The sequence below is a fragment of the Cetorhinus maximus genome, chromosome 8 (assembly GCF_964194155.1).
Source record: "Cetorhinus maximus chromosome 8, sCetMax3.hap1.1, whole genome shotgun sequence".
Taxonomy (NCBI): domain Eukaryota; kingdom Metazoa; phylum Chordata; class Chondrichthyes; order Lamniformes; family Cetorhinidae; genus Cetorhinus; species Cetorhinus maximus.
The window spans coordinates 145,696,424-145,722,238 of record NC_135886.1 but is presented as its reverse complement, the minus strand read 5'-3'; the positions used below and the strand labels follow the sequence as shown (position 1 = coordinate 145,722,238).

The window sequence follows — 25,815 nt, the reverse complement described above, 5'->3', positions numbered from 1 at the left end:
ACTACTTGGGCATTCACCAAGTAATTATTATCTAGAAGATATTATTATTCCCCTTGGTGCCCACATGATCAGGCCATACCTGGTTTCTGCTCAGAATCTTTGGTTTTGCTCAATGTTGTTGTCGAGGGCTCTTTTTCCGACATCTGCCCGATTTCGTGTTCCGGACCCGCAACTTCTGGTTTTGGTTTTGGCTTTCCCTCCTTCTCAATCTTCTTTTTGGTGGCATTCACAGTAGTGGAAGCACCTGGGAGTCGGTGGATGGGCAGAGGCTTTTGGACGGATGGGGGGGATGGAGGGTGCTGCTTGAATCTGCTGGGAGAAGGTGGGCGGTTCTTTGGACTTGATCTAATATTCAAATAAAATCACAATCCGTTAAGATCTGAAAGCTTAAATCGAGCAGTTTCAGGGAACAATGTCATTGTTTAAAAAAAACAATTACAATTCAGCATTGGGAAACTGTTCTCAAAAATGATTAGTTTGGTTTATTTTCCCTTTTTCTATTATTTACAACACTTTCTAACTCAGTAGAACCAAAACCAGCATCTGAACTACAAAATCGAGCAGCACCTTCCTTCCTAAAAATGGAAAAGCCAGGAAACAACACTGAACACTTAGAGATGCAATAGGATGATTTTGGTCCAAGTTCTATTGAATTTCATTCTATGCAAGGAGACACGGCATAGACTTTAACATCAATCCCCCTTGCGACTCGGTGCTGAGTAGCAACTGAGTATTAAGCAGTCACTGACCAATATCCAGTATTCTAAATCTAAGTGGCATTACATGATTGCAATCTTCTAAGCCCACTGGCCTGCAGATGGTTAATCTCTAAGTATGTCACACCTTGTAAACTTCATCTGCTAAATCGGCTGAGTTTCAGCAAAAACAGCACATTAGGGAGCAGAGACTGGCTTGGTTAGTTAAACCCCAGGGGGAATTAAACAACTTCTGCACCTACACTCAAAAATCATGGAGATCAGAAAACTGGTTTTGATGGAAAAACTGAGCACCAGGCTGTTGTCACAAACTCTATCTCCAATAAAGGTGGGAGCAGAGTGGGAGGAGTTGCTTAAGGGGCAGAGAAGATTAGAAGGGGTGATTTTAGAAGTGGAAGAAATACCAGTAGAAGTGTCACATTCAGAAGAAAACAATGGTTTATAAATTAAATTTAATCATTTTTAAATATCTATAGCATTACTTGACTGTTGAAGGTGATGTTGATCTCTTTGTCGCTGTGCTTGATGGCGATGGAGGTCTCTTAGCCCCTGTGCTCGATGGAGATGGCGGTCTCTTAGTCACTGTGGCTGGTGATGAGGGTCTCTGAGTGGCTGTGGCCGATGGTGATGGTCTTCTAGCCCCTGTGGCTGGCGATGAGGATCTCGGAGTGCCTGTGCTTGCAGGCCATGAGGGTCTCTTTGCCAAATTTGGTGAGGGTGAGCGCCTTCGGCTTGTTGAAGAGGGAGATGAAGGACGTTTTTCCTTAATTTCTTTCTGTTCATACAAACCAAATAAGACAATCATCACTCCCTCATTCAACTGTCCCATCCCCTGTCACAACAACCACCAAGATCATATCCATTGAAACAACATTTTTTTTTCTAAGCCTACATTGTCAAATTAGCCACCTATTCCATTAAAAGTCCTATGTACATGATACTTTACCACCTAATTGGTACTCATTCATTACGTATCAATTCTATGGTCAGGATACAAGCTGTCTACTGAAGTAAATTCTGCATTCCATTTCAGATTATATCATTGACCATCAGTCAAGCTCTGGTTGGATATTATACACTCTTCAGATGCAATCTAGGCTCTCCTGGCACATAAAATGTATTTTTCCACAAGCTCAGATAGCCACTCTCTACAATAAACCTAGTACATCCCATTTCCATCACCAGCCATCTCAATGTCTCTGGACAGACATTTTTAAAATTCTTTCACAGGATGTGGTCGTCATTGGCTGGACCAGCATTTATTGCCCATCCCTAGTTGTCCTTGAGAAGGCGGTGGTGAGCTGCCTTCTTGAACCGCTGCAGTCCATGTGGTGTAGGTACACCCACAGTGCTGTTAGGAAGGGAGTTCCAGGATTTTGACCCAGTGACAGTGAAGGAACAGCGATATATTTCCAAGTCAGGATAGTGAGTGACTTGAAGGGGAACTTCCAGGTGGTGGTGTTCCCATCTATCTGCTGCCCTTGTCCTTCAAGATAGTAGTGGTCGTGGGTTTGGAAGGTGATGTCCAAGGAGCCTTGATGCATCTTGTAGATGGTACACACTCTGCTACTGTGCGTCGGTGGTGGAGGGAGTGAATGTTTGTGGATGGGGTGCCAATCAAGCAGGCTGCTTTGTCCTGGATGGTGTCAAACTTTGAGTGATGTTGGAGCCACACTCATCCAGGCAAGTGGGGGATATCCCATCACAATCCTGACTTGTGCCTTGTAAATGACGGACAGGGTTTGGGAGTCAGGATGTGTGTTACTCGCCGCAGGATTTCGAGCCTCTGACCTGCTCTTGTAGTCACAGTATTTATATGGCTAGTCCAGTTCAGTTTCTGGTCAATGGTAACCACCAGGATGTTGACAGTGGGAGATTCTGCGATGGTAATGCCACTGAATGTCAAGGGCTGATGGTTGGATTCTCTTTTGTTGGAGATGGTCATTGCCTGGCACTTGTGTGGTGCGAACGTTATTCGCCACTTGTTAACCCAAGCCTGAATGTGTCCAGGTCTTACTGCATTTGGACATGGACTGCTTCAGTGTCTGAGGAGTTGCAAGTGGTGCTAAACATTGTCCAATCATCAGCGAACATTCCCACTTCTGACCCACTGATGTAGGGAAGGTCATTGATGAAGCAGCTGAAGATGGTTGGGCCTAGGATGCTACTGCAGTGATGTCCCGGTCTGAGATGACTGACTTCCACAACCATCTTCCTTTGTGCTAGGTATGACTCCAACAAGTGTACAGCCACCCCCCCACTTCTCCTTGACTCCAGTTTTGCTAGGGCTCCTTGATGCTGCACTTGGCAAATGTTGCCTTAACGTTAACTGCCAGAATCTCCCACTGTAAATTGGAACAAGCCTGCCCAAACACTCAACTTCAGACCTTTAGAGGACATTACAAAATGACAACTAATGCACCCATCACTTTGAAGCATGTCCAGTCTCTGACTGTGGTTAAAACTACTTGTATATTGGACATATGGGTGTAAGCAGTGCCATGGCCTAATGTGTACCCCTCTTGCACAACTGCACACGTTTACTATGGGGTTGCCGTTGGTTGTGGGAGACGCTAAGAAACTGTTGACAGCACAAACTCTCCACTAAAACCAACATTGATACAGGATCAGTGAAGGGACTGTCTGCTCTCCAATATACAGTCCACAGCTACGCTTTTCTATTTCCCACCAGAGGGGGAATGAGCAATGCACACATCATCTACAGCTGTTACACTGCATTTTGACTAACACTACTTACTGCAGGAAAACTGCCTAATCAAATGGCTATTGCGTATTCACAGGACTTACAAGGTAAAGCTTTAATGGGAATTTTGTTTTTATTCATGGGACGTGAGCAACATTGGCAAGGCCAGCATTTACTGCCCATCCCTAATGGCCTCGAGAAGGTTGCGGAGAGCTGCATTCTTGAGTTGCTGCACGTCTAGCAGCTTGGTATGTCTGAGTGGTTTGCTGAGCCATTTCAGTTAACAGTGAACAACATTGGTGTGGTTCTGGAATTAGGGAAGAATGGCAGAATTCCTTCCCTAAAACACATCAGTGAGTCAGGTGGACTTTTACATAGGAACAAGAGGAAGCCATATCGGCCTTCCAACTTGTTCTGCCATTGAATGAGATCATCGGGGATCTGTGACCTAACTTCACATGTCTGCCTTTGTCCCATGCCCCTGAATACTTCTGGATAACAAAAATCTATATAATCTCAGATTTAAAATTAAAAATTCATCTGGCATCAGTTGCCATATGCAAAAGAGAGTTCCAAACTTTTACAATGGGCTCAGAGCTGCTCACAGTAACAACTCCAGGTGTGGTCTAACCAGGGTCTTTTATAGTTGAAGCATAACGCATGTCCCCGTATATTCTAGTCCTTTAGATATAAAGGCCAGCACTCAATTAACCTTCTTGATTATTTTCTGCACCTGTTCATGACATTTTAATGATCTATAACGATCTCTGTACGTGGACGTCCAAGTTCCAGCTTTTCACCATTGAGAAAGTTACTCTATTCTATGGTTTTTAGGGACCTCACATTTGCCTACACTGAATCCATTTGTCAGTTTAGCCCATTCACTTAATCTATTAATATCTTTTTGTAATTTTATACTTCCATCTACACAGCTTACAGGGCTGTCTATATCTGTGTGCCATCGGCAAACTTAGATATTGACTTTCTATTCCATCATCTGAGTTGTTAATAAATATGGTGAACAGCTGAGATCCAGCTTGGGGGAAACCACGAGTCACATTCTGCCAATTTGAGTGCCTGGCCATTATCCCTATTCTCGGTCTTCAGCTGCTCAGGTAATTTCCTAACCAGGTTAGTAATGTGCCTTCAATTCCATGGGCTTCAGCTTTAGCTGTCTCCCATGGGGAACTTTATCAAATGCCTTCTGGAAGTCTATATAAATAACATCCATAGACATTCCCTTGTCCATTACTTTTATCACCTCTATGACAATCTGGTCATTCATGCTTGACAATACTAGTTTTTATTTTTAAATTCCAAATGAATTTAGTTGACTGAATTCCCTGGCTGCCCTAGTGAGATTCCAATGCATGTCTCAGAATTATTAAGACTACGCCCCTGGATTACTAGTCCAGTAAGGTAATCATTATGCCACTGCACTCAGTGACACTATTGTCTGGATAGGAATATAGGAAATAGGAGCAGGGGGCCATTCTGCCCGTCAAGTCTGCTCCACCATTCAACTAGACCATGGCTGATCTTCTACCTCAAAGCCATTTTGCTACACTATCCCCTTACAAAATAGGTGGGAAGGCAAGTGGTGAGGATGACACAGAGTCTACAGCAGGATACAGACAGGTTAAAGTGAGTGGGCAAAAACTTGGCAGATGGAATATAATGTGGGAAGGTGTGGAGTTATGCACTTTGGCAGGAAGAATAGAGGAGCTGAATATTATTTAAATGGAGAAAGACTGAAGAAAGCTGCAGCACAGAGTGATTTGGGGGTCCTCATGCATGAATCACAAAAAGCTAGTATACAAGTTCAGCAGGTAATGAGGAAGGCAAATGGAATGTTGGCCTTTGTTTCAAAGGGAATGGAGTATAAAAATAGGGAAGTCTTGCTAAAAATATACAAGGCACTAGTTAGATCACACCCAGAATACTGAGAACAGTTTTGGTCCCCTTATCCAAGGAAAGGTATACTGGCATTGGAGGCAGTCCAGAGAAGGTTCAGTTGGTTGATCCTGGAGATGGAGGGATTTTCTTATGAGGAGAGGTTGAGTAGGTTGGACCTGTACTCATTGGAGTTTAGAAGAATGAGAGGTGGCCTTATTGAAACATATAAGATTCTTAGGGGGCTTGACAGGGTAGATGCTGAGAGGTTGTTTCCCCTTGTGGGAGAGTCTAGGACCAGAAGGCATAATCTCAGAGTAAGGGGGCACTCATTTAAAACAGAGATGAGGTGGAATTTCTTCTCTCAGAGGGTAGTCGATCTGTGGAATTCTTTACAATAGAGGGCTGTAGAGGCTGGGTCATTAAGTATATTCAAGGCTGAGATGGACAGATTTTTAATCAGTAAGGGGATTGAGGGTTATGGGGAAAAGGCAGGAAAGTGGAGTTGAGGATGATCAGATCAGCCATGAGACGAATAGCCTACTTCTGCTCCTATGTCTTGTCCCTTGATCAACTCAATCTCTGTCTTGATTATACTCAATTACTGAGCCTCTTCAGCCCTCTTAAGTGAAGAAATTCCTCTTCATCACAGTCTTAAATGGTCTGCCCCTCATTCTGAGACTGTGTACCCTGGCTTTAGGCTCACCAGCCAGGATAAACGTCCTTCTTGCATCTACCCTGTCAAGCCCTGCATGCTTCAATGAGGTCCCCTCTCATTCTTCTAAACTCCAGAGAATATAGGCCCAGTCCCCTCAGTCTCTCCTCTTAGGGTGATCCTGCCATCCCAGGAATCAGTCAGGTGAACCTCTGTTGCACTCTCTCTATGGCAAATGTTTCCTTCTTGGGTAAGGAGACCAAAACTGTACATAATACTCCAGGTGTGGTGTCACCAAGGCCTGTACAACTGTAGCAAGATTTCTTTACTCCTGTACTCAAATATGCTAACAATCTACAATTTTTATATTTTTGGCTAGTTTACTCATTCTATTTTTTCCCTTTTTATGAACATTTTGGTGGTCCCCTGCTGGTTTCTAAAGCACTCCCAATCCTCAGTCTTGCTACTGTATTTTGCAATATTGTAAGCCTCTTCTTTTGATCTAATACTATCCTTAAGACCACAAGACGTAAGAGCAGAAGTAGGGCTTTCGGTCCATTGAGTTTGCCCTACCATTCAATGAGATCATGGCTGATCTGACAATCCTCAACTCCACTTTCTGCTTTTTCCCCCATAACCCTTGATTCCCTTACTGTCTATCTCAGCCTTGAATATACTGAATGACCCAGCCTCTACAGCCCTCTGCTGTAAAGATTTCCACAGATTGACTATCCTCAGAGAAGAAATTCCTCCTCATCTGTTTTAAATGGGTGCCCCCTTACTCTGAGATTATGCCCTCTGGTCCTAAACTCTCCCACAAGGGGAAACAACCTCTCAGCATCTACCCTGTCAAGCCCCCTAAGAATCTTATATGTTTCAATAATGTCGCCTCTCATTCTTCTAAACTCCAATGAGCACAGGCCCAGCCTACTCAACCTCTCCTCATAAGAAAATCCCTCCATGCCAGGGTCAACCAAGTGAACCTTCTCTGGACTGCCTCCAATGCCAGTATATCTTTCCTTAGATAAGGGGACCAGAACTGTTCACAGTATTCTAGGAGTGGTCTAACTACTGCCTTGTATAGTTTTAGCAAGACTTCCCTATTTTTATACTCCATTCCCTTTGAAATAAAGGCCAACATTCCATTTGCCTTACCTATTACCTGCTGAACTTGTATACTAGCTTTTTGTGATTCATGCACGAGGATCCCCAAATCCCTCTGTGCTGCAAATTTCTTCAGTCTTTCTCCATTTAAATAATATTCAGCTCCTCTATTCTTCCTGCCAAAGTGCAGAACCTCACTTTTTTCCATATTATATTCCATTTGCCAAGTTTTTGCCCACTCACTTAACCTGTCTATATCCCTCTGTAGACTCTGTGTCATCCTCACCACTTGCCTTCCCACCTATTTTTGTCATCTGCAAACTTGGCGACCGTACATTCACTTCCCTCATCCAAGTCATTAATATATATTGTAAATAATTGTGGACCCTGCACTGATCCCTGTGGCACTCCACTAGTTATAGGTTGCCATCCTGAAAATGCCCCCCTTATCCAACTCTCTGTCTATTAGAACAAAGAAAAGTACAGCACAGGAACAGGCCCTTAGGCCCTCCAAGCCTGCGCCGATCATAATGCCTGTCAAACTAAAACATTTTGCGCTTCCGGGGTCCGTATCCCTCTATTCCCATCCTATTCATGTATTTGTCAAGCTGCCTCTTAAACACCACTATCGTACCTGCTTCCACCACCTCCTCTGGCAGCGAATTCCAGACACTCACTACCCTCTGCGTAAAAAACTTGCCCCACACATCTCCTCTATAGTTTTCTCCTCTCACTTTAAATCTATGTCCCCTAGTAATTGACTCTTCCACCCTGGGAAAAAGCTTCTGACTATCTACTCTGTCCATGCCACCCATAATTTTGTAAACTTCTATCAAGTCGCCCCTCAATCTCCGTCGCTCTAGTGAGAACAATCCGAGTTTCTCCAACCTCTCCTCATAGCTAATAACCTCCAGACCAGGCAGCATCCTGGTAAGCCTCCTCTGCACCCTCTCCAACGCCTCCATATCCTTCTGGTAATGTGGCAACCAGAATTGCACGCAATATTCCAAGTTAGTTATCCAATCCTCTATCCATATTAATATACTACTCCCAACACCATGGGCTCTTATCTTATTGAGTAGCCTTATGTGTGGTACCTTATCGAACGCCTTTTGAAAATCCAAATATATTACATCTACTGGTTCCCCTTTATTCATTCTGCTTGTTACCTCCTCAAAGAATTTTAATAAATTTGTCAGGCATGATTTCCCCTTCATGAAGCCATAATGACTGCCTGATTATATTATGCATTTCTAAATGCTCTATTACATCCTTTTATAATAGACTCTAACATTTTCCCAATGATGGATGTTAAGCTAACTGACCTACAGTTACCTGCTTTTTTGTCTCCCTCCCTTTCTGAATAAGGGTGTTACATTGGCCGCTCTCTAATCCTCTGGGACTTTTCCAGAATCTAAGGATTCTTGGAAGATTACTACCAGTACATCCACTATCTCTGTAGCTACTTCCTTTAATATCCTAGGATGCAACCCATCAGGTCCAGGGGACTTATCGGCCTTTAGCCCCATTAGTTTCCCTAGTACTTTTTCTCTAGTGATAGTTATTGTATTTGTTTCCTTCCCCCTTTTGCCCCTTGATTATTTAGTATTTTTGGAATGCTATTAGTGTCTTTTACTGTGAAGACTGATGCAAAGTATTTATTCAACTCCTCTGCCATTTCCTGGTTCCCCATTATTATTTCCCCAGCCTCATTCTCTAAGGGGCCTATATTGACTTTGGTCTCTCTCTTCCTTTTTATATATTTAAAGAAGCTCTTACTGTCCGTTTTTATATTACTTGCTAGTTTGTCCTCAAAGTTTATTTTCTCCATTTTTTTGGTCATCTTTTGTTAGTTTTTAAAACTTTTCCAATCCTCTGGCTTACCACTAAGCTTTGCCACATTGTATGTTTTTTTCTTTCAATTTGATACTATCTTTAACTTCCTTGGTTAACCATGGTTGGTTTATCCCTTTCCTACAATCCTTCTTCCTCACTGGGATATATTTGTTTGAGTCACGAACTGTTTTCTTAAATGTCTGCCATTGTTCATCAACTGTTTTTTCTGCTAAACTGCTTTCCCAGTTCACTCCAGCCAACTTTGCCCTCATTCCATTGTAATTACCGTTATTTAAGTTTAGCACATTTGTTTCTGACCCAAGTTTCTCACTCTCAAACTGAATGCTAAATTCCACCATGTTATGGTCACTGTTTCCTAGGGGGTCTTTTATTGAGATCATTTATTAAACCTGCCTCATTACACATTACCAGATCCAAAATAACCTGATCCCTGGCTGGATCCACAACAAATTGTTCTAGTAAACTGTCCCGAATACACTATGAATTCCTGCTCGTGGCTACCTCTGCCAATTTGACTTTCCCAATCTACATGAAGATTAAAGTCACCCACGATTAATGTACTGCCTTTTTTACATGCCCTCAATATCTCCTGATTTATTCTGTCCTACAGTATAGCTACTGTTGGGGGGCCTATATACTACTCCCACCAGTGTCTTCTTCCCCTTGTTATTCCCCTTGTTAACTTCCTGAGTGAGCCACAGATGGGTCCTTCATGCTGAGTTTGTTTTCCAATGGAATGCATTCTTGTTGAACATTTTAAATTGTTTCTTCAAATGTTTCCAACAGCTCACTTACCTCCATTACCTTTTAATCTATTGAATGGTATTATGATCACTATTTACCAGTGGATCTTTACCATGACATTACTAATTAACCCTGCTTCATTACAGAATACTAGATCTGAGATAGTGGATCCAATTAAGGATAAAGCTATGTACTGCTACAAGAAACTGTCACAAAAACAAAAACGCATCTTCTCAACCATTCTTGCTAATTTGATTGCTCTAGTCAATAAGAAGATTAAAGTACCCCACAATTATTACATTTCTTTTGTTACAGGCTGCAATAAGTTCTTGTTTAATGCTCTGCCCAACAGTTTAAATATTGTTAGAGGGCCTATAAACTACTCCCATAAGTGTTTTCTGACTCTTGCTATTCCTAATCTCCACCCATATTCTACTTCACGATCGTCAGAGGCTAGATCATTTCTCACTGATATCCTTATGTCATCCTTTACTACAACTGCTACGCCACCACCTTTGCCATTTCTGTTTCCGAAATATTGTATACTCTGGAATCACCTTGTAACCATGTTTCTGTAATGGCAATTAGATCCAAATCATTCACCTCAATTTGTGCAACTAATTCTTCTATGTTGCTGCCGATGTTCCGTGCATTTTTATTTTTATACTTTCATTCCCTGCAATGACCTTATTCACTGATGTACATTTTTTGTTAAACTCTGCCCCTTCCTGTCCCACTCTGCTTGTCTTGGCCCACATGTTTAATTCTCTAATCTGTTCAATCCTATGCCAATTGCTTGTCTAATGTCATACCTTTTAATGTAGTTTCCCAATCTACCTCAGCCAACCTGCTTCTCATACTTTTATAGTTTCCTTTGTTTAGATTCAAGACCCTAGTTTTGGATTCAACTACAGCGGCAGGTTGGGCGGAAGTGGGCGCGGAGCCGATCGCCGCCTGTGATCGGCTGCGTGCTGCCATTTTATGTAGGTGGGCCAATTAAGGCCCGCCCAGCAGCGCTCAGCGCTACCTGTGCAGGCGGGGGAGGAGGGAGAGTCGGGGGCCTGCACTCTTTCGCGCATGTGCACGAAAGAGTGCAGCAATCTCCCTGAGGCACAGAGCTGCCTCAGGGAGATTAAGTAGATAATAAAACATTTTTAAAAAAAGTTAAGTATTATTTAAACATGTCCCCTCATGTGGCAGTGTTACATGAACTGGGAAGCTGGGACATGATTGTGAAGTTAACAAAAATTTATTAATTTTATAAAACCTTCAGGAAACCTCATCCCGCTAAGGGCGCGTGGGCTCTTCACCTGCCCGCCAACCTCAAGGCTGGACAGGCAGCATTGTTAATAAGGTCAATTGCTTTCTTAATGGCCTTAATAGGCTGTTGACAGTTCGGTGGGCACACAGCCGCCTCCAGCACACGCCCGCCGAATGCAATACTGAAATGACGCGCGATGACGTCGGGATGCATGCCCATAGTTATCTTGCATCATTTTACATGTGGCCATGTTGGGCCCACCCCCGCATGCTGGCGGCAATATTCTGCCCAATGTAAAATTCTATCATATTATGGTCATTCATCCCAAGAGGCTCCTTTACAATGAGATTATTAATTAGTCCTTTCTCATTCACAATTCTAGATGCAAAATTACCTGCTCTCTGGTTGGTTCAACATACTGTTCTAAAAAACCATCTTGCACACATTCCAAGAATTTGCCCTCCACAGCATTAGTGCTAATTAGGTTTACCCAGTCTACATGTAGGTCAAGTTTCCCATGATTATTGCATTACCCTTGTTACATGCACCTCTAATTTCCTTATTTATACTGTGCCCTACATTACAACTACTGTTTAGTGGCCGATAAACAACTCCTACCAATGTCTGCTGTCGCTTGCTATTGCTTAGTTCTACTCAAACTGATTCTACATCTTGATTTCTGATCTAAGATCCTCTCTCACTAATGTACTGATCTCATCCTTTATTAACAGTGCTGCCTCACCTCCTTTTTGCCCATCCTTCCTAAACGTCGAATAACCTTGAACATTCAGTTACCAGCCTTGGTCACCCTGTAGCCACATCTCCGTAATGACAAATAGTTCATACCTGTTTACTTCCATTTATGCTGTCAATTCATCTACCTTGTTGAAAATGCAGTGTGTATTCAGATAAGTGTCTTTAATTTTGTCTTTTTATTTTCACAACCTCTAGCCTTATCTGTTTGGTGGACTCAAGTTCATATGCTCTGTCGCTTCCTGCTACACTCAGGTTATCAATTCCTTGCTACTTTACTCTCATGCCTTGTCCTCTCTCTCTAATTTATCACACCTTCCCTTACTTAGTCCTTCACCCCCACTATTTAGTTTAAAGCCCTTTCTATCGCCCTTGTTATACAATTCGCCAGAACACTGGTCTCAGCACGGTTCAGATGAAGACTGTCTCAACAGTACAGCTCCCACTTTCCCCAGTACTGGTGTTAGTGCTCCATGAATTGAAACCCACTTCTCCTACACCAATCTTTGAGCCACGCATTTAATTTTTTAATTTTATCCTACGCCAATTTGCTTGTGGCTCAGATAATAATTTAGAGATTGTTATTTTTGAGATTCTGCTTTAAAATTTAGCCCAGAGTTGTTCATATAGCCTCAGCAGAACCTCTTTCATAGTCCTATCTATGTTGTTGCTATCTACAAGGACCATGGCCTCTGGATCCTCCCCCTCCCACTGCAGGTTCCTCTCCAGCCCAGAGCAGATGCCCTGAACCGTAGCACTGGGCAGGCAACACAGCCGTCTGGACTCTTGTTCTTGGCTGCAAAGAACTGTGTCTATTCCCCTGGCTATACTGCCCCCTACTACCACTACATTCCTATTAACTCCCACCCCCACCCCACCACCCCTGCTTGAAAGGCTTCCTGTATCATGGTGCCATGGTCAGTTCGCTTATCCACCCTGCAGCGACCACTTTCATCCATACAGGATGCAAGAACCTTGAACCTGTTCGGCAATTGTGAAGGCTGAGGCTCCTCCATTTCTACCTTCTGGATCCCCATACCTGGCTCACTCGCAGTCACACCCTCCTGTCCACGATCACTGACCAAATCAGATGACCATATCCTAATCCTAAAGGGTGCAACCGTCTCCTGGAACAAAGTAATTCTCCCCCCTCCCTGATGTGCCTCAGTATCTGCACTCGGCCACCGGCTCAATGGCTCTGAGCTGAAGCTCCTCAAGACGCAGGCACTTACTGCAGACGTGTTTGCTCTGGATCACACTTGTGTCCGTCAGCGCCCACATTCTGCAACTGCCACACATCATCTGCTCTGCCATCTTTAAAGCATTTAATTAATTAAAATTTAATCAGTAAAATAATTAATATCTCCAGTCCTGCCTGTGCTTATATTCTTTTTATTTCAATAAATGTTCTACTTACCCCGATTGAAATTGACAGAAAGATATTTGGAACAAAATGCAACCTTTGTGATTAATTAGATGTCAGCTGCGGCTCAGTGGCAGCAATCTCACCTCTGAATCAGAAAGTGGTGGGATCAAGTTTCACTCCATAATCCAGGCTAACACTTCAGAGCAATACTCGAGGGAGTGCAGCACTGTTGGGGGAGTGATCTTTCATAGAAAATAGGAGTATGCCATTTGGCCCTTCGAGCCTGCTCTGCCATGCATTATGATCATGGCTGATCATCCAACTCAATAGCCAGCTCCCGCTTTCTCCCCATATCCTGCGATACCTTTCACCCCAAGAGTTATATCTAACTCCTCTTGAAAACATACAATGTTTTGGCCTCAACTACTTTCTGTGGTAACGAATTCCACAGGCTCACCACTCTCTGGGTGAAGAAATTTCTCCTCATCTCAGTCCTAAATGGTCTACCCCGTATCCTCAGACTGTGACCCCTGGTTCTGGACTCCCTCACCATTGGGAACATGCTTCCTGCATCTACTCTGTCTAGTCCTGTTAGAATTTTATAGGTTTCTATGAGATCCCCCTTCATTCTTCTGAACTCCAGTGAATATAATCATAAAAGACTCAATCTCTCCTTATATGTTAGTCCCGCCATCCCAGGAATCAGTCTGGTAAACCTTTGCTGCACTCTCTCTATAGCATCAACATCCTTCCTCAGATAAGGAGACCAAAACTGCACACAATATTCCAGGTGTAGTTTCACCAAGGCCCTGTATAATTGCAGCAAGACATCCCTGCTCCTGTACTCGAATCCTCTTGCTATGAAGGCCAACATACCATTTGCCTTCTTTACCAACTGCTGCACCTGCATGCTTACCTTCAGCGACTGGTGTACGAGGACACCCAGGTCTCGTTGTACATTTCCCTCTCTCAATTTATAGCCATTCAGATAATAATCTGCTTTCCTGTTTTTGCTACCAAACTGGATAACCTCACATTTATCCACATTATACTGCATCTGCCATGCATTTGCCCACTCACTTAGCTTGTCCAAATCATACTGAAGCATCTCTGCATCCTCCTCACAGCTCACCCTCCCACCCAGCTTTGTGTCATTTGCAAATTTGGAGATGTTACATTTAATTCCCTCATCTAAATCATTAATATATATTGTGAATAACTGGGGTCCCAGCACCGATCCCTGCGGTACCCCATTAGTCACTGCCTGCCATTCGGAAAAAGACCCGTTTATTCCTACTCTTTGTTTCCTGTCTGCCAACCAGTTTTCTATCCATCTCAATACATTACCCCCAATGCCATACGCTTTAATTTTACATGCTAATCTCTTGTGTGGGACTTTGTCGAAAGCCTTCTGAAAGTCCAAATAAACCACATCCACTGGCTCCCCCTCATCAACTTTACTAGTTACATCCTCGAAAAATTCCAGTAGATTTGTCAAGAATGATTTCCCTTTCATAAGTCCATGCTGACTCTGTCCGATTCTGCCACTGTTTTCCAAGTGCTCAGCTATTAAATCTTTTATAATGGACTCTAGAATTTTCCCCACTACCGACATCAGGCTGACTGGTCTATAATTCCCTGTTTTCTCTCTACCTCCCTTTTTAAAAAGTGAGGTTACATTAGCTACCCTCCAATCTGTAGGAACTGTTCCAGAGTCTATAGAATCTCGGAAGATGACCACCAATGCATCCACTATTTCTAGGGTCACTTCCTTAAGTAATCAATCCCATCAATTTCCCCAACACCATTTCCCTACTAATACTGATTTCTTTCAGTTCCTCCCTCTCACTAAACCCTGTGTTCCCCAACATTTCTGGTATGTTGTGTGTCCTCCTTTGTGAAGACAGAACCAAAGTATGTATTTAGTTGGTCAGCCATTTCTTTGTTCCCCATTATAAATTCCCCTATTTCTGACTGTAAGGGACCTACATGTGCCTTCACCAATCTTTTTCTCTTCACATACCCATAGAAACTTTTACAGTCAGTTTTTATGTTCCCCACACGCTTACTCTCGTACTCAGGTGCAACATTAAACTAGGCACATCTACCCTCTTAGGTGTAAAAAAATGCTTAGCCAAGAAGCTCCAGGATTAATGAGCTATAATGGGCACTTTAAAGTCTCAACATGAACAGAGAGATATTAAATAAGTCAATTATTTCCAAACAAACAGAGTAAACGTCCCCTCCTCCACTAACCTGTACGGCCTCAACTGATGTCGTGTCTTTGGCTGTGGCTTCAGGCATTGAGTTCTGTCGGTCAGTGCTGCGGCTACGCAGAGGCTTGTTGGGGGGGTTGACGGGGGGATTGACAGGTCTAGCTGAAGCTGAACGAGGACAGAGATGAGACTCTACAAGGTTACAATTTGAAATAGGAAAGCAAGAAAAGTGCAGAGCAAGAAAACAAAAGGAGAGAGAGAGAGAAATTGTGCATGTTAGGACCATGAACGAAAAGCAGAGTGCAGACCACCACACCTGATTAACAGACACCATCACCATGCTATGGTTAGTAATTAAGGTGAAGGAACATTAAATAAAAAAACTGAATTAACATAATTAACTTTCAATTGCCAAAATGATATGTGCCATCAATAAAGAGCAAGCTATTTAAGCATTAAACCACAGGACATCATAATCCAGTGAGAAATGTGAACACAGCAGTGATTTCACGATACATGGATGGTTATTGAAGCTACCAACCGAGAGCATGCACTGTGTGCTGCTGCTTTTCCCATTAAAATGCAGTCCTTAGTACAGCAATGGATAGGCCTATAAAGGTATCTATACACCAAGCTTCATCCCAAAGGAGGAACACATTTTGTAAGAAGTTAAACTGTTAAAAACACAAAGGTGCAATGGAAGAAGCATTGGGTTCCATACAACAGACATGGTGAAGCTCCAGCCAGCTTGAGCATTCAGCTGCCAGGTGGGTACAATGATTAAAAAATTCCAAACCAAAACACATGACTTACAAAATATGCTGTAGGCAGTAAAAAGCAGCAAATGAAGAGATTTCAGATCAATGAAAATTAAAGAAGCAGCTGAACATCAAAAAATATCTGCAACAATTCGTCAGAACGTTAAAAGAAAACCAGCATTTGCAATGACCCAAATTTTCCACCAAAGAAGCTGTATTCTTTTTCTAGATTTTCTCCAATTCTCCAGTTAAACATGTCTTTCCATCTACCTAGTTAAATCTCCAAGGGAACACATCATGGCTAAATAAAATAAAATTTCTTGCAACAAACAACTTATCCAAATTCTTAGGCTATACTTAAAGTTCAAAAACCGTAGCAAATTGGGTAAATGCTAAAACGTGACTTAATAGCAAAATAAAATGCAAAAGCAAAATCATATCAATGCTGGAAATCTAAAGTAAAAACACAATACAGGAAATACTCAGCAGGTCAGGAAGCAACTGTGGAGAGAAACAGAGTTAATGTTTCAGGTAGATGACCTTTTGTCACTTGAACAGGGTAAGACCTCACACTCTACTTTTTGTAAAAAATATATACATATATATATCCTCATAGCTACTTTCTAAAATTTTAAAACTGGGCAATGACCTTATAAAATCACTGAAGCCATGTCTGGCTAGGTGGGGCCCTCAGACAATAAAAGCTTTTTGGTAGTATCACAGCACCTTGTTATCTCTGAAGAGATGTTAATGATCCCTGTGGGCTCCAGAGATCAAAGTGAATTATACAAAGGCCATCTACATTTCAATAGCCAGGCCTGGCAAATGGAGACTGCTAGTCTGCTAGGACAAAGAGCCCTGCAACCTTCCTTTGAAATTCTTAATGGTTGGAACATTAACAATATCAGGAACCCAGGCAAAGAACTATACATCCTTTGTAAAGGCCAAAGTGAAGAAGTGGGAGTCATGTGACATGGCCCCCCTCTAGCTGAGAGAACCAGTTATACTGTCCTGCTGTATTGCAAATCAGTCTGCCATCTTCCATCTACCAAGCAGCAGCACAGAAAAGGGGCTCTGTCCAGGTTTGAATGCCTGCCCCCCAATTTGTACTGTTTTTACTGGAACTTCTGAACCATTGCCTACAATACTAATTCATGCGTGTCTATATCTCATTGTGGAAGTCATCTCTACTGGATAAGTTAATTATCCAGCATCAGCTTTCAGTCAGCAGATCTGTGTGAAGGAATTCACCATTGGACTTTGATTCTGGACTCACCTGAAACATTAATTCTTTGTTTTGTGGTCTTTGCCCTGTAAATCTTTCTTTCTCTATCCCTCATTTACTGTACTGAATGAACAGGGGGCAAAGTAGTGACAGCCCCTCCTGCATTTGATTGTGCACGAATAAACTAACCCTCTAAATTCACCCTATCACGAGTTTGCTGTGGGATTATTAATAGAAATTGGATCACACCAAAACAGAGGGGTTGGGAAATATGCCACTGCCTATCAAGGCGGAAATCAAAATCAAAACACCTTTCTCTTTACAGAAGGGTGATGAGAGGAGAAATCAGGGCTGTTCACATTAAACCCCATCCCCCCCTCCCAATATGTAACATCAGGCTTTAGTTCTGATGATGGATCATTGACTTCAAACATTAACTCTGTTTCTCTCTTCATAGCTGGTGCCTGACCTGCTGAGTATTTGCAGCATTTTCTGTTTTCATTTCTAATACTGACATATATCGCTGTGCTAAGAGTAATTAATAGCATCCAAAACTCTGAAGAACTGCTCATGGTTTTTCTGGAATATTTCTGCTAACATTAAGTTTTCTGCAGTAAAACTCACGCAGTTGAAAGGAGCAATTCGCAATGTTCTGAGCTTGGCAAGTGTTACCCTATTGCAGATAAATTGACAGGGCATGTAGTGATGGGAACTCAGGAGAACATGTGAAAATGATAAAGCTGGGAGCAGTTTGGAGGTTTAATGTATTTCTGAATGATTTGTATGATGACACTGCATCACTTGTCAGGCTCTGTGGTTAAGAGGTTGCTTCTCCCTTTAAAATGGACACCAGGTGGCCAGGAGGATGAAATCATTTCAACAAAATATTGGGGTTAAAATTAATAATAATAATATTAACCTGCTATCTCTCCTTGTCTGATTTGAAAATAAAGGCAAGAGAGAGAGAAAAAAGGGGAGAGAGGAGAGGAAGAGGGCAGAGAAAATGGTCAGATCAGAGATGCAGCAAAATGCTGTTTTAAAATTTGTGATTTAAGTAGCATTTTGACTCTTACAGCCAGCAGAGACAGAGGGAATCACAGCCTCTTTGGGTTGGTCAGTTATTCCAAGGTTTGAACCGATGTAATGTGATGCTTAAAACATGCTGGAATCAAATATCTCAGGAGGTTTACTTACTATGAGATTTGGACTTACTACACCAGCAAGCACAAAGTACAATGCTACATTTCAAAAAAATGTTGCTGTATTTCCTCTGCAATTTTCATATCAATTGCATAACTAACTTCATCTGATAGAAACAAAAAGGCTGCAAATACTAGAACTCTGAAATTAAAATAGAGAATGCAGGAAATACACAGCAGGTCAGTCAGCATCTGTAACAGGGAGGAGGCAGGATTAACATTCTGTAGCAGGGTCAACAGTGCAGCCTTATGTAATCACTCTTAGAGATGTAATCTTTGTGTGTAATCAGCATTTTTAGGTTATATATCCAACTCTAATCCTTAATAATCGGACTTCCTTTTCTGGACCACGTTCAGTGTCACAAAATTATCTTTTGAACAATTAAAATCTGATGAATGACAAACTTTGCTAGACCTGGAAAATGAAGCACTTGGGAGAAATTAAAAAATATTTAATGGAAAGGATCTCAGCTTCATGATTTAACAAACGTTTTTACTTTCTGCCCCTCACCATCCACATTCCCTTCAATTCAGCACCCTGCAGAGTAGGACGTGGTGCTAGTCGGCTGAATGGTGGTGAGCCTGTAGCAACCTCGCAGCCCATCCATTCTCCTTCCCAGCCCCCAATCCGTACCCCTCCCCCACCAGTCCCAATCCGTACCCCTCCCCAACCAGCCCCCAATCCTCTTCCCCTCTCCCACCAGCCTGAGTTGCCCATTGAACCCCACCCAGACCAAGGTGGGTATTCTCTAGCTCTGGGAGGTACTATGCCTGGTGACTGGGCTGAGACCTGATAAGGTTCACTGTCACCATCATACTGGCTGAACAGGCTGGCAGGAGCTGATGCCTCCTAATCATCGGTCCTGGAGCTAGCTGAGTACACTTTGTTACATCAGCATAAAGTAGAGAGCCGCCAAGCAGTGGTGTGCATTGAAGGTCAGTGTGTATGTAGGTAGTGTTAAATGCAGTCAAGTTCAACAAATGCTTGGGATGTGAAGAGATGATTTCTTTGCTGGAAGAGAATTACCTGCAGAACTTTGTCCAGCTTCTGATAAAGCAGCAGCACTCTTGCTCCTAGCTAAAGAGGACTGTGTGGGGGTCAGCAGACGGCTGATTATATTACTCTCCAGGGGATTGTTCTGGGAACGCCGAGCTGAGGGACAGGAATAAATCAAAAGGGAGTCAGCATGGTTTTAACTGAGGAGGGAGGGAGGAGAGGGGTGTGGATGGGAAGAAAGAAGGATTAACACATAAATCATGACAAAAATATGTTAGTTAGGTTAGTGAATGCTCATGAAAAACAAAACCAAGGAAGGGTTAAAAACAAAAACTTCACTATACCAAACAAGTAGATAACTGGGGGCAAACAATAATCAACCGGCATGATGCGTTCCCAAAATACACTCCTGGTCATTAACAAATTTAAGCACGAGTCTGCCAGCCTCAAAAGAAGCAAGGTGTGTTCAAACAGTACACTGATAAGCTCAGGGCTTGGTTAATATGTCAGCATGCTTTATGTGGTGTATATGCAAACAAATGCTCCACTGGTTGTGGGGAGACAGTAACCTGCTTGTTAGTGTGCGGAGGCATAAGCTCAACTCCAGCAGCCAGAATCCAGACAACTACCTATAGTAAACAGAATGTTGCCACAGCCGACTCTGCTCAAGTGGCGTAACCTAGTCAGGGGACAGCAGCTATCTGCACAACATGTCTGTATTAAGAAATTAGGAGTTACATTAGAGGTACATGGTCCAGTGCAAGCCTAAAAAAGGAAAAATATTGTGAAGTTAGGGGGTGACCTTCTGTTCCAAAGTAGTTTAGAACATTCTGTTAGTGAATTAAAGGTTTAACGTCAGATCATTATGACCAACAAGCTGAAAAGTTTTCCAAACTCAAGAAGGTTAATCACAAACAGGATGCAACAGGTTTACAACTGCATGGTTAAAATCGCACAGAAAAAGCCAGGAGCTGGACAGACTGGATTTCATGGTGTCAACAGAGGTCCTTCAATATTGTCACCGCAAACAATCAGAAAACTAAAAATTAATTTTGAGCTCATTTCCCCAATGAGAAACGAACATAAACAGTCAGGGTTTTCTGTGCTTCAACTGGTGCGATTTTAAGACACAGCACATTCCAAATCACAGTAAATAAATTAATATAGGATCAAGTTAGATACATTTAATATTCATTGAACATTTACGTCATGTAACAGGGGAAAGCTCTGATGCAAATTGTCAGCCACCTTGCAGATCTTCCTTCTTGTCTGATTGAGAAGATGAACGAGAGTTACTAGCCAATCTATTCAATGAAGAGCTTCTCTTCTTATCCGCTGTACCTAAGAATCAAGGGCATTGTCTATTATTCTCACAACATCCTAACGAACAAAGACTGCTTCCAAACACTGGGCTCACATCCAAAATTCAAAAATTGCCGAATTCTCATTTAATATCTGGCTTTAGACTAAAAGCATACTTAAAAGATTGACTGAAATAACTATCTGGCATAGAAGGCGACTACAAGACAGCTTGATTTTTTTTCTTAAGGAGTAATGAAACATTAACATTTGATCAAATAGCATGTTAAATGTGGCTAGAGAGCATTTCCTGCACCTGCTTGTTCCAACTGGGACACTTTGTGTTGGTTCAGAGGTTTTATTACTCAATCTGTTTAATGAAGCACTTCTTTTCTTCAAAGACATACTTAAAAAATCAAATTCAATTTCTGTTAATTGGGTGAAAGAAACTGATTAGTGAATGCACTGCTCCGTAACACAACCTAGGAACTGACTAACAATTCTGCTTCAGAACTAAAGCATAAACCCACAGTATCCCATTTCAATCGTGTACTACATAACATGATAGCTGGGGCTCAGTGGATAGCATTCTCAAATCTGAGTCAGAAGGTCATAGGTTCAAGAATCACTTCAGGAACTTCAACAAAAATTGCACATTGACACTTCCAGTATTGTGGAAGTGCTGCAGTGTCAGAGGGTCAGTGCTGAGGGAGTGCTGCACTGTCAGAGGGTCAGTGCTGAGGGAGTGCTGCACTGTCAGAGGGTCAGTGCTGAGGGAGTGCTGCACTGCCAGAGGGTCAGTACTGAGGGTCAGTGCTGCAGTGTCAGAGGGTCAGTACTGAGGGAGCGAAGCACTATCAGAGGGTCAGTACTGAGGGAGTGCTGCACTGTCGTAGGTTCCACATTTTGGATGAGACATTAAACTGCCTGCTCTTTCAGTGGAATGAAAATATTCATGGCATTATTTGAAGAGGAGCAGGAGTTCTCCCTGATCTGGGCTCGGCAATCTTTTTAACCTAAAGAGCCTTTTTAAAAAACTGCCTAAAAAAAATATTGGGGGTCACAACATGAAACTCTTTCGAGTTATCAACAGTCACAGATAGCAACTCTTTCGAGTACAATCACAGTTCTTGGTTTCCAGGAGTGGGACGTGAACCCACAACCCTCTGATTCAAAGGCGAGGGTGCTATGAACTGAGCCACTGCTGACACCTCTAAAAAAAAAATAAGGCCCTTGTGGGTACAGCGGATGCCTGGTGACTCTGAATCAGGCAGTCCAGGTTCGAGACTGACCCCTGGACTTAATTCTTTCGAGTTATCAACTGTCACAGATTGCAACTCTTTCGAGTACAATCACAGTTCTTGGTTTCCGGGAGTGGGATATGAACCCACAACCCTCTGATTCAAAGGCGAGGGTGCTATGAACTGAGCCACAGCTGACACCTCACAACATGAAAATTCAAGATTTCTAAACCGTAGCAAATTGCCGAGTGTCTCTGCTAGAATACATAATTTGCTTAAATAATAAGTAAAATACATGTACTGAATTTATGTATCAATGAAATAGATTTAAAATAAAATGGACTTTTTAAATTACTTAAAATTATAATTTTGTCAGTGAAATAATCTTTAAAACAAACTTTAACGTAATGCAGAATTAAGACAATTGTTTGATTCTCATGATAAAAAATAGCTTCCAATAGTAAATTCAGAATAAGTTATCATCTCAGCTATTAGAAACAATAATGGTCACAACCATAAAACGTGCTTGATAAAACAAAGGTATTATCTTTAACCATAGTGCAGCTATACCACTCAAACAGTTTTATTTAGAGCACAAAAATGTTTTTCATTAAAATAATCATTTGACTTTGCAAAGTGCAGTATGATGTTTAGCCCTTTAATTCCCACAATTAAAATGTAGCTTTTCCTTTGCTTGACTTAAATGTTTTTAGGCTTTTCTCACGTGAACGTGATCTAACTGGAAAAGGTTGGGAGCTGCAAATCAGTATCAAAGAGCCACATGTGGTTCTGGAGCCACAGGCTGCAGAGCCCTACCTGGCCAATGTTATCCTCTCAACCAACGCCAAACAGTTTTCTTGGCCATTTGCTTCATTGCTGTTTGTAGGAGCTTGCAGCCCATAAACTGACTTCTTAATTTCCTACATTACAGCAGGGACTACACTTGAGAAGTACTTCATTGCCTGTAAAGTGCATTGAACTTCCCAAGGACATGGCAGGTGCTCTAGAAATGCAGGTCTATCTTACCTTTTAATTGTTTCATTTTTTTTGCTGCTGGACACCTGCAGTGAAGTTCTGCGATTGGAGTCATTTGCTAACTGGTTGCATCATGAGAGAGGGAGGTTGTGCATGGAGATATGCCCGAGTGGGAGGTGGTGACTGGAGTGCTGCCTGAAGGATCAGGGTTTGGGGACCTTTTCCATTCACTATCTCCATTTCTCAATCAATGACAGAGACAAAAGGGTCAAATTTTGCCAATGATACCAGGGAGGAGGGAGGAGAAAAGCTGGAACAATAAGGGTTGGCTTTTCCAGTACAGATGGATCTGGACAGGGCAAAAAATGGGTGGAGAAATAATAAATCAAATTCAATAGCAAAATGTGGTGGCAAAGAAAGAGAATAAAGGCTAGTAAATTTATGAGGAAGTCGGACAGGCATTGGGAGAAAGGGTGGGGGAAGGGGGGGGGAAGTTGCGGTTATACACTGTCTGTCAGGGGCCTCAGGATACCCTAGGGCACTTCACTGTCAATGTCTACCCAATGTTACAAGATAGGCATACACAGCTATCAATTCTCAAACACATATTGATACAAGGTAATTGGCCAGCTAATCTGCTTTCTAGTCTGTTCATTGAAGCATAAATATTGGCCAGGACACGGAGGTATTTCCCTATTCATTGTGCTATGGGGTCTTATTTATCCACGAGATGGCTGACAGTGCCTCGGTTTAACATTGCATCTGAAAGATGGCACTCTGACCTGTGCATGCTCCTTCTGCGCTGCCCTAGCAACAGTCACTCCGAAAATGCAGCATTCCCCTAGTACCAGCCCTGTGACAGTGCGGAGCTCCCTCATTACTGCCGCTCCGACAGCGCAGCACTCCCTCAGTACTGACCATCCAACATAAGAAACATAAGAAATAGGAACAGGAATAGACCGTTTGGCCCCTTGAGCCTGCTTCGCCATTCAATAAGATCATGGCTGACGATCTTGTGGTTCGATCTCCACATTCCTATCTAACCCCGATAACCTTTAATTCCCTTGCCTATCAAGAATCGATCCACCTCCATCTTAAAAATATTCAATGACCCCGCCACCACCACCTTCTGAGGCAGAGAGCTCTAAAGCTGCACGACCCTCAGAAAAAATTTCTCCTCATCTCTGTCCTAAAAAGGTGACCCTTAATATTAAAACAGTGCTCCCTAGTTCTGGACTCACTCACAAGGGGAAACATCCTTTTGACGTCCACCTTATCAAGACCATTCAGGATCTTGTATACTTCAATCAAATCACCCCTCACTCTTCTAAACTCCAGTGGAAACAAGCCCAGTCTGTCCAACCTTTCCTCATAAGGCAACCCACTCATTCCAGGTATCAATCTAGTAAACCTCCTCTGAACCGCCTCCAACGCATTTATATCGTTCTTTAAATAAGGAGACCAAAACTGAGCACAGTATTCGAGATGTGGTCTCACCAATTCCCTGTATAACTGAAGCATAACATCCTTACTTCTATGTTCAATTCTTCTCACAATAAAGGACAGCATTCCATTAGCCTTCTTAATTATTTGTTGTACCTGCATATTAACCTTTTATGTTTCATGCACTAGAACACCTAAATGCACCTCAGAATTATGCAACTGTTCTCCGTTTAAGTAATACTGTACTTTTTTATTCTCCCTGCCAAAGTGAACTTCACATTTTCCCACATTAAACTCCATTTGCCAGATCTTTGCACACTCAATCAATCCATCCATATCTGCCTGCAACCTCCTTATGTCCTCTTCACATTATACTTTCCTATCTATTTTTGTGTCACCTGCAAATTTAGCTACCATGCCTTCGCTCCCCTCATCTAGGTCATTGATGTAAATTGTAAAAAGCTGAGGCCAGCACAGACCCCTGTGGGACTCCACTCGTCACATTCTGCCAATCCAAAAAGACCCATTTATGCATACTCTCAGTTTTCTTCAAGCCAGTCTGCTATCCAGGCTCATACGTTACCCCTTAAACCATGAGCTTTTATTTTCTGTAATAACCTTTGACATAGAACCTTATCAAATGCCTTCTGGAAATCCAGGTACAGTACTTCAACAGGCTCCCTTTTATCCACAGCGCATGGTTTTCCTTCAAAAAACTCCAATAAATTGGTTAAACATGATTTTCCAGTCGCAAAACCATGCTGACTCTTCCCAATTGCCTTGAACTCTTCTAAGTGCCCAGCTATAACCTCCTTAATGATCGATTCTAATAACTTCCCCACAATATACATCAGCTAACTGGCCTGTAGTTTCCTGTTTTCTGCCTCCCTCTCTTCTTCAGCTGAGGGGTTATATTTGCTACTTTCCAATCTGATAATCTTTCCAGAATCTAAAGAATTTTGGAAAATTAACACCAACGCATCGACTACCTCATTATCCACATCTTTTAAGATCCTAGGATATAGTCTATCGGGACCCAGAGACTTGTCAGCCTGCAGCTCCATCAGTTTGCTCAGTACCATTTCCCTAGAGATTGTAATTTCACCAAGCTCCCCTCTCCCTTCCACCTCCTGATTTACAACTATTACTGGAATGCTTTTTTGTATCCTCTATAGTGAACACAGAAGCAAACATTTATTCATTTCTTCTGCCATTTCCTTATTATCTATTAACTCCCCATTGGCACTCTCTAGAGGACCAACATTCACTTTACTTACACTTATCCTTTTTAAATACCTGTAGAATCTCTTGCTATCTGTTCTTGCTATCAGCTCCCTCAGTACTGACCCTCCGACAGTGCGGCGCTCCCACAGAACTGACCCTCCGACAGTACAGCACTCCTTCAGCAC

General features: G+C 42.3%; 1 protein-coding gene across 10 annotated transcripts in view; it reads right to left on the bottom strand.

The window, feature by feature from the left end:
- The window catches only part of map7d3 (MAP7 domain containing 3), a 132,652-nt gene that overhangs the window by 29,622 nt on the left and 77,215 nt on the right, over positions 1–25,815 (bottom strand). For 2 of the 10 annotated variants that reach the window (XM_078547716.1, XM_078547722.1), the window contains 5 exons: positions 20,697–20,789; positions 19,479–19,604; positions 15,310–15,461; positions 1,199–1,491; positions 80–345 (listed from right to left, as the gene is read on the bottom strand). In XM_078547716.1, the coding sequence (XP_078403842.1) occupies positions 80–345; positions 1,199–1,491; positions 15,310–15,461; positions 19,479–19,604; positions 20,697–20,789 (930 nt within the window). The remainder of the gene's footprint in view (positions 1–79; positions 346–1,198; positions 1,492–15,309; positions 15,462–19,478; positions 19,605–20,696; positions 20,790–25,815) is intronic. The other 8 variants (XM_078547724.1, XM_078547726.1, XM_078547720.1 and 5 more) reach the window with 6 other exon arrangements.